The 9234-nt window shown below is 41.0% G+C and overlaps 1 protein-coding gene across 1 annotated transcript in view; it reads left to right on the top strand.

Moving 5' to 3' along the window:
• The window catches only part of KCNJ15 (potassium inwardly-rectifying channel, subfamily J, member 15), a 1550-nt gene extending 1115 nt beyond the window's left edge, over positions 1-435 (top strand). Inside the window, 1 exon segment of the mRNA XM_010072843.1 lies at positions 1-435. This exon segment is cut by the window's left edge and continues 16 nt beyond it. Coding sequence (XP_010071145.1) covers positions 1-435 — 435 coding nt within the window.
• Positions 436-9234: the final 8799 nt, after the last annotated feature.

The following is a 9234-nucleotide window of genomic DNA, read 5'->3' as shown; positions in this document are numbered from 1 at the left end:
CAAGCCAGTGTCAAGTTCAATGTTGACTCCTCTTCAGAGAGTCCATTTCTCATTTTGCCTCTAACCTTCTACCATATTTTGGATGAAAGCAGCCCTTTGAGAGATCTTACACCTCAAAATCTCAAGGAGAAGGACTTTGAGCTTGTGGTGCTCCTGAACGCCACAGTGGAGTCCACCAGTGCTGTCTGCCAAAGCAGGACTTCCTACATCCCCGAGGAGATCCACTGGGGATATGAGTTTGTGCCTGTGGTTTCTCTCTCTCCAAATGGAAAGTATGTCGCAGATTTCAGTCAGTTTGAGAAGATTAGGAGAAGTGCGGATTCCACTTTTTACAGTATGGATTCTGAAAAACAAAAACTAGAGGAGAAATACAGGCAGGAGGATCAAAGAGAGAGGGAACTGAGAACGATGTTGTTACAGCAGAGCAATGTTTGATTGAATGGACAAGCTATTCTGGTTAAGCCTTTTTGCAAACTGAAAAAACATACTCTCTGTGTTGTATGTCTGCTATGAATCCAGCAGTGAACTCCTTTTCAGCAAATAGCTTTGGTGTATAGTAAACCTAACCCTTTGTTTGGCTGAGTTGTTAATCAAGTATTTTGTAATTAGACAGGATTTCTTTGTTCATGATTGTGACCTAGCAAAGTTAGATTTGTATTAGGTCTCTGCCTTATACCAACGGTAAAAGCAGACAAAACACTTTCCATTTGGAAAGTGAAACTGGATGCACTGTGCTGATCCCTTCAAATATTTATTTGACATGGTTTTACTGTGAACATGCATTTGCAGAGACAGCACACAGTACTGACAGAAGAAAATATGTTCCTATAAAATATGCATATTTAAAATGTATATTCTCGTACCAGATATAGCCTTTGCGGCAATTCCTGGCACTGAAAGCAAGTTGATTGTAGAGAGAAGTGGTTGGATGTGGGAAAAGCCTGCAGAGAGGTGATAAACTCCTTCTTAAATCTTGAAGGAGGGTGACAGAGTAGTCGTGTTGGGTGGTGACGAAGGGAGGTCACTCACTGTCTCTGCTACTCAGAGCTTGTTTTGTGATCACTCACTTTTTTAACCTTGTTAATGCCTGATTTACATATAATAGCAAAAAGGGGAGATGAGGACAGGCTACACAGAATCGTAACAGTAATCAGCTAAGTTTAACGCTGGCTTTGAGACACCTGCTTTTTATCCAGTGTAAATAGTTTGTAATAGCAGCGTAACAATACATTTCTACAGATTGCTTGCTTTGCTATGGACTGTATTTAATTTTGGTTAAAAGAAAGCTGTATAATGTCTGTATACAATATTTACTTTTTCTGGCAACCATAAAGGACAAACATTCCTTTCATCCATTTCATTGTTGGTCTATTAAAACCATTCCATTAATAAAGGAATTTAATTTGAGCAGCTCCTGATCTCTTTGTGGCACAGGGAAAGGGTGTGGTACCTCGGAGACATTTGAAAGAGCTGTGTGCTTGGCATAGGCAGTTGCATCCAGCACACAACCCAGGGACTGAGAAGATCACTACAGTGGTCTGATTATGGGTAGCAAACCAGGTGGCAGTGGTGTCCATGTAACATGCCTATTATATGTAGGTCAGCATTTTAATGGGACTTAGAAATTATTTCTGATTCATATCACTTTGGTAGCTTTATGGGTTCTAGAAATTTTTCTCTTTTAAAGCTTTGGCAAAGAAAAGCTATATTAAGTATGCGTTCTGGGTCTGTGGGACAGGTCTTGGCCTGAGAGCCACCAAGGCCTGCAGTGATGAAAGGACTTTTGGCATCATTATACTCACTGTTACTGTGCTTAGCTTCCCAGCTCTGTGTGGCCTCGTGGAATGCAGTCCTGCCATCTGCTATACCATATTGTATAAAATAAATGAATCTAGCTTGGTGCCTTAAGAGGCACACAGCAAGGTGAGCAGTCAGCACCAGGAATGAATGTCAAGAAGAAGGGAGTGCATACTGCAAGGAGTCAGGGTGGTGAGGAGAGGGCATGAGAGGCTTAAAACTGCTCATTTACAGAAATGGTTAGGTCTCCTCTGTGAGAAGTCAGAGATCCAGGTACTTGTCTGAAGAGAGAAGCTTAACCCATAATCCAAGAAGGCTCCCTAGCCACTACAATGAAAGCAAGGTTTCTCAAACCATTGTAATTGCAGGCCCACCTGCCATCTTTTGAAAAAATTTCAGGTGGTATTATGCTCTGTTGTCACACAGGTTTTCATTTACAACCATATACAGAGGATGCTGACATTCAAATTACTGATTCACAATTTTCAGTTTTCCTTCTGATCGCTTGTTTTGTCTAATCTCTTGTTTTGTTGGGAGGAAGCATATGCTCTCTGTGAATTTTTGCAGTCATTTTGTAGACCTGAGGTTCATGTTCTACAATTCAAAGAACACTGTTTTGGGATGCTGAGGTGGAAGTGCACAGGTATTTAAACATTTCTTCTGCCAAGCCTTATGCCTCCATGGTCTGATAATCAAACATACACTCCAATACTTTCTTATCTGGGTAAGTGTTCAGATCATTCCTAAAGTCGTTCTCTCAGCTGTGTATTGACTGTAAACTAGCTTCACCAACAGCAGGTGAGCTGATTCTTCTCCAGGAATACCTGGTGGTGAACTGATGGACTGATGAACTGATCCCCTTCCTCCCTCCCCCTTGCTATGAAGGGAAGGGAAGGGAAGGGAAGGGAAGGGAAGGGAAGGGAAGGGAAGGGGGAGGGAAATACTAGAAATCTTTGTCAAAGTCAAACCCAACCTTCATCAGGTAGTGAAAGACTGTACAGTGATATTATATACATATATTAATATACTATATAATGCATTGCTATGCACTCCAGCTTCAGAACACAGTCCTATTCTGCATTGAACTGTACTTTTCCTTCCTGCTTTCATGCAAGCATAACTTTCATTGCTCTATCTGCAAGTTAACAAGATTAGAAGTGGCCTTGGTGCAACATGCTTAGCTGCAGAGTACTGAACTGCAGTGGAAAAATATCATGACATGTGGATTTGGTATGAATCACCAGCAAACCACAACCTCTCACTGCTTGTGACCAGCTATTCTGGTTGTGTAAACATCGCTATGGCGATTTACCTCTACTGAGGACTGACAGGATGGAGAACCAGAAAGAAAAACTTCCATGGCCATCCCAAAGCTGCCTTACCCATGAGTAAGGACTGTCCTGCCCATATAGTAATTGAGGGCTTGAGAGACTTCTTTTCTGACAACTGTTTGTCCCAAGGGTGTTGGGGCAGAGCACCCACAGCTCCAGCAGTTCAGGTCCCTATACAGCTGGCAGCAGCACCTTCTCGCTCCTCTCCCTGTCCCACAGATGGAAGACACCACTTTGTGAACCACTGTGTTGGAGGATTCTACTATTCTCTCAATTTCTTCTTTATGAAGAAATTTAAATTAAATCTCAATCTAAAATTTCAGGGACTAAAGAAAATGGTGGAGCCCTATGTCCCTGTGTGCACTAAGAGCATGGGTATGCCTATCAAGTAAATTCTCCAATCCAGTTACTAGATCATTCAGAATAAAATAGTCACAGTAAAATAAAATTTATTTTATTTTAAATTTGCCAAGAAATATGACATATTTTTCTTTGTTTCATTCATGACTTATCAGGGACCAGAACATTTCTAGAGTCTCTTTAATTATTTGGACTTGCACAGCACGCAGCCGAATGGGAATTTATTTCAGCTCATGGACTGTGTCTGAAATGTTTGCTTTGGCTTTGGCTTCAATACTTCATTGTTATTTTTTTTTTCCTTTTTTTTTTTCTTTTTTTTCTGTGGAGGTAGGTGATTGAAGAAGCATAAGTTCACTTTTGTTGCTTCCTTTCAATGACTTAGGAAGGGGAGAAACAAACCCTCAGAGACTGCAGGCTGACTGTGCCAGAGTCAGATCCACCATCTTTCATGAATGTTTCACTTCATCTTCCAAACTGATGACAATGTTTGTGGAAAGCCAAAAATTTGACAGTGGAGCATAGCGGTCTCCAGAAAAATGTGGTTCTCTAATATTCTCAATAGAGGGAGGAAGGCAAAAAGCCATTAGGTCTAAAAGATACTGGGGAAGGGGGAAGGGATGCAGAATAGAAAAACAGAGAGAAAAAAATGCGCTCATGCACACTCACACTCACTGGTACGACTGAACTTTTGCCACTTCCATAGCATGCCAGGTTAAAAGATCAAATGTTTAAAATCTCAGCAATCAGATTTGCTGAGATGACTCAAAAGACTGGGAAATGTGAAAGCAAGTTCTGTATTTGAACAAATGTTCCTGATGACTTCTGAGTGTGTTTGCTCAGTGTTAGTCTGATGACAGCTTGATCTTGAAAGAGAACAGGTAAGACTCTGTGATGGCTCTATCAAATCCGTGGTGGAGAGAAGCTTAAAAAAGCATAGTGTATGCTCTAGCTCTTGCTTATTCATTGCTAATACCCTGTTTGGCTGCAAAGCAGTCGTGTCCTGGTCACTCTCATGTCGTTGGGATTACATAAATAAAGGAATGTTACCCTGATTTGCCTGCTTAGCCTTCAGAAGATACTCTGCAAATATTAGATTACCAGAACCATTACCTTTTAATGCAATAGGTACTTGTTGCACATCCTGTACCTAAAAGGCTTGTAAAAGCTTTTGGAACATTTCCAGGACACCATATATTCCCTCAGCAGAGACTGTTCAGTGATGCCCTGTCCTGCATTAGCACATAGCAGACACAGCAAAGCAACATAATTCCACAAGTAGCACAACACACACATGCTTTTTTCATCTCCTCTTAACAACAAATTCCACGATGGTCACTGTGCACCTCGTTGTGTCCCATGACTGTTAAATTCATTCCTTTTTTACTATCCCCTGTAAACATTTATACAGACAAAATATGACATGATGACTGACACTAGTGATACTGAGAGGAGGAAAGTGTTTAAGGACATAGGATTTATGACTCTGACAGATACATTGCCATGAATCTTTCACAGTAGACAAAGACTGTATTGCTCTACCCACCTGCTCCTCTCCTTTACCCAAAATCAACATCCTTGGGAACAACAGCAGGATTGAGCATTGCCTGGCACTACCGAGGCTCCAGCAGAGATTCAAATGTGTGGCAGGCTCTGATGAAACCAAAACCAGCTCATGCAGATAAGTTGGTGCTAAGATCTTGCACTTGCAGGAGGTGCAAGACATGTGTTCTGTTCCGCTTTAATGCAGAGCAAAAGTGTCTGATGGGAGCAGCAACATAAAGCTGTCTTCAGCCACCCTCACTGTATATCTACTCCCTCTCAGGAGCAGGCCAGCCTCAAACTAAAATGCAGTAAGTCTGAGTTGCTATACATTAAAAAGGGCTGAGGTGCCTGAGGAAAAGACTTAACAGAGGTCAGATGGCTACAGTACTCATTAATGGCTTTTGCAGTACAAATTGTTCACCTTCCATAGACCTATTCCAACGTCTTTTCCCTTCTACTGATCATACTAAGCATCTAATTAACTAATGCTAGTTCGGACCGTAATCTATTTGTCTTTCCTTTGCAACAAAGATGTATACTTGAATCATAAGCAGAGTAAGATTTCACTTAACAACTGCCATTAAGCAACAATTTTCAAGTTAGGGAATTGTTATTCATTCTTTACCCAATGAAACTGGTAAAATGGTCTGTGAAATGTACCCTTTCTGTGGTCCAAAATAAGAAATAACTCAAAATAAATATCGAAGTCCAAGATCTGGAATGAATTAGGTGATTCATGCTAAATGGCCAATCTTGCTAGTTATCGGAAAAAAACAGATTGTTATTTTCAGAAAGAAAGCATCATAAATGTTAACCTAATGGTAGAAAAAGTTTGGAAAGAACAATAGCAGCCTATGGAAGATGTTTGTTGTAAGTCAGCACAGTTTTTCATTGTAAAGCTGCAGACATATAGCCACTTTCCTGTGAGAAAAAAAACTTTAGGCAATGTTCATTTCCCAAGTGTGTCCAACCAATACTTGTGTGACAGAATCACTCATTTAAATCTCGGTGCCCTACTAGTAGGCATCTAGGGAAGGTAGTGATGGAGGTTAAGCATAATTCCCAATGAGATATCCACGTTTCTTCTTCCCTCCCTCTCTCCTCTGCTCTCTTCCATGAATTAGTTTTGAGAGGATCTGTTCTGTACGTTGAGTGCCCTGAAACAGCAGTGAATAACAAATAGCATCCCTACCAGTTCTGTATGAATATGAAGCATCTCTAAAAGCTGCAGACTTGGGTGCAAATTATGACAGTTTATGGCTGGCAAAAAATAGGGAAAGCACCATAAAACAGGCAAAGAAAAAGAGGAACAGATAAATACCTTCTCTAAGTATGTAGCACTTCAGAACTGAGACTTGCTTTCCTCTTTAAATAAATTGCACTTAAGTATAAGGTAAGTGGTGGCGTTTGTTTCTAAAAAATTGCTCTAAAACCATATTTTGACTTATATCTGAGTGAATATTATAGCTGATCAGTTCTCTTTCAGCCAAGGTGCTCGAAAGATAGAACAGACACTCAAAACTTATGTTTTGAAAACCAGAAATGGTTGAGTCTTCCAGACGATACGTTGCAAAAAAGTATACTCAACTGTGAAATGTCTGTTAATGAAACACTGATTGCTTTATCCTGGCAATTTTATTTATACTAATCTCACAAACACGGGCAAATTTTTCACTCTGAGAGGAAATAAGCAAGCTGAATGTATTCCCTGATAGACTTCTGCCATTCCCCTGTTCCACAGGAAAAATGAGATCTTGTCTGCACATGGAGTTATTCCAATGCAATCATTTAACAACCCCAAGTAATAACCCCAGTCTGAAGCGATAGTATATGTGGGTGCTCTGTGACTGGAATGCAGCTCTTTCCCTGCATCATCTTCACTGATTTTCATGACCAATTCCATCAGAAATAAAAAAGAAATAATCACATTGCCACATGGCTGACTTACTCCATTTTACCACTCTCCCACTTTAAATTTACAGCTTCTCTTATTCCAGATGCATTTATTTGCCTGTGCAGACAAGCCCCAGACTGTGAGGAATGGCTCCAGTTTTGCTCATGGAAGTGGTCCTTCCCAGGAATTCTTTCTGGGTGTTAATGTCACTGAAATCCAGAGGCCACATTCTTGGCTTCATGGTTCCCCTTTCTGCAGCAGCCTGGCATTGCAAAAAGGCTGTAAAGCTGATCCAAGAAGCCAGCTGAACCTTTTCTCTGGCACAGAGAGAAACACCATCAAGACCAGGCTATTTCCACTGGAAAAATGAGCCTCATTTTATTCAAGAAATGAATGTGCTGTAATGAAATTTTACAGTCCCCCATAATAAGCCCATTATCGAGATTGTGACAAAACATGAAAAAGCTTTGAACTTACAGTAGCTTCATGCCAACCCAGAAGCATTGTATCCAGCTCTAATTCTGTTTTGGGCTGATCAGCTGGTGTCAGATACAGGTTTGTTTAAACATTATATTTTATAACCATAAATTTGGATTTTTAGGTGGAATTTGAACTTAGATTTCATTGCTAAGCCATGGTCAGTGACTGAACTAGTATTTCAAAAATTCATCAGTGGACTTTCGTATTCTGAAAGTGTCTGTTTTAAAACTGCATTTTGATATCATCATCTCATTACCAAGTATCCATCTCATACCTGAATACAGCTGCTAAGTAATAGTAATTCTGCATATTCTGCTTTTGCTAATCTTTAGACCAGGAGGTTCTTTAGTGCTTTATTAAAGCAGCCGATGTGGTTTACTGTCATTCCTCTTCATAGCCGGGAAGCTGTGGCACAGAATAGCAAAACTGCAAGGGTAACCCAGCAGGTCAAAGCAGGAGGTGTCAATATCAGCTCTCAAAGCTGGAGACATGAGTTTTAGTCTAGTGAGGTTAAAATTAGGTCACATTAGGTATATAAACATTTTTAATACATTTGATGCTACGTGAGAAGTGGTATGTGTCAGATTTTCTACCTCGTCTTCCTATCATCAGGAGATAGTTCAAATTCACACCGATGATGGTCCATCGAAATAAACACCACTGTTACTGGCACAATTTTTGTTCTCCTCACTTGTCTTGGTCAGCCCATGCTGACATTCCTGCCTGTTAGGACAACCTCTCTGGTAATTTTTCTATATGTCTGCTCAGTGTTCCTCTCTCCTTGGCCTCCTTCTCTCACAAACCTTTGTTGTGCTGTGATGGACAAGTAAAAGTCCTTTTACTCCCTCAGCCTGTCAATAGGAAAGGTGGATTGCCACTGGTGAGCTTGTGGCTCAGTCTCCAGGCCCAGGACGGGCAGGGCATGGGGCTGAGAGCCACCCGAACTTGTCCAGAGATGCCATCTGAGGCACCCCACCGAGTCATTGAGAAGCAGAGCCTATGAAGACCTTCCTTGGACTTTCTCTGCATTTCTTTAGTTATGTGATGACCAGAGTCACTGCATTGCCCACATGCACATTCTCTACCCAGGTTGGACAGTATTTGACAAGAACAAGCTCTGCAACTTAGGGCTACTAACTGGTGGTTAAAATGCATGATCTTGCTCTCCATCATCCTTCTCCTACCTAACTTCTGCCAGAGAGCTTTCTTGGGAAAATTATGTTCACAGCTAGGTTTAGAGAACAGACAGCTGGTGCAGGGCAAGAATATGTTAGCTTATAACCACATCTTTTCCGATGTAGCTTCATCTAAAATAGCTTTGATTTTCAGGCAGTTACTGAGCGATTTGAGTGGGTGATGGAATAACATGCTAGAAGGAATTAAACTGCAAACAAACTGAGGGGCTGGGCACTAAGTGGAAATATTCTAAATGTGAATAGACCAGCTCCAAATGCAGGCTTGGGTTACAGAAATAGAGTATTTGCCGCTAGGGATGCATTTCCAGTCCCAGTCCCGGGCCAGTATGTGTCATGACACCGAATATGTATATATATTGTGATCTCTACTACAACTAATTCAGTTGCTGACAAAACACATGGTACACCAGACATGATCCAAAGTCCTTTGAATCCAAGGGCCCTTTCCATTGACTTCAAAGGACTCTGGATCCATGCTGCAGGGCTGGCAAGCCAGCCTCACCACTGGAACAAATGATGACAACTCTATGGAAGCCAATGTAACTCTGTTTGCTTATGCCAACAGTGAATCTGGCCTATAAACTTTGTTCTGCAGCAATCAGAGGTTGCATAATTCATTCAGTGGTTTGGAAGG

Source organism: Pterocles gutturalis, unplaced genomic scaffold (assembly GCF_000699245.1).
Source record: "Pterocles gutturalis isolate BGI_N339 unplaced genomic scaffold, ASM69924v1 scaffold35322, whole genome shotgun sequence".
Classification (NCBI taxonomy): Eukaryota; Metazoa; Chordata; class Aves; order Pterocliformes; family Pteroclidae; genus Pterocles; species Pterocles gutturalis.
Note: the sequence above shows the minus strand (reverse complement) of the source record. Positions and strands in the feature narration are given on the sequence as shown.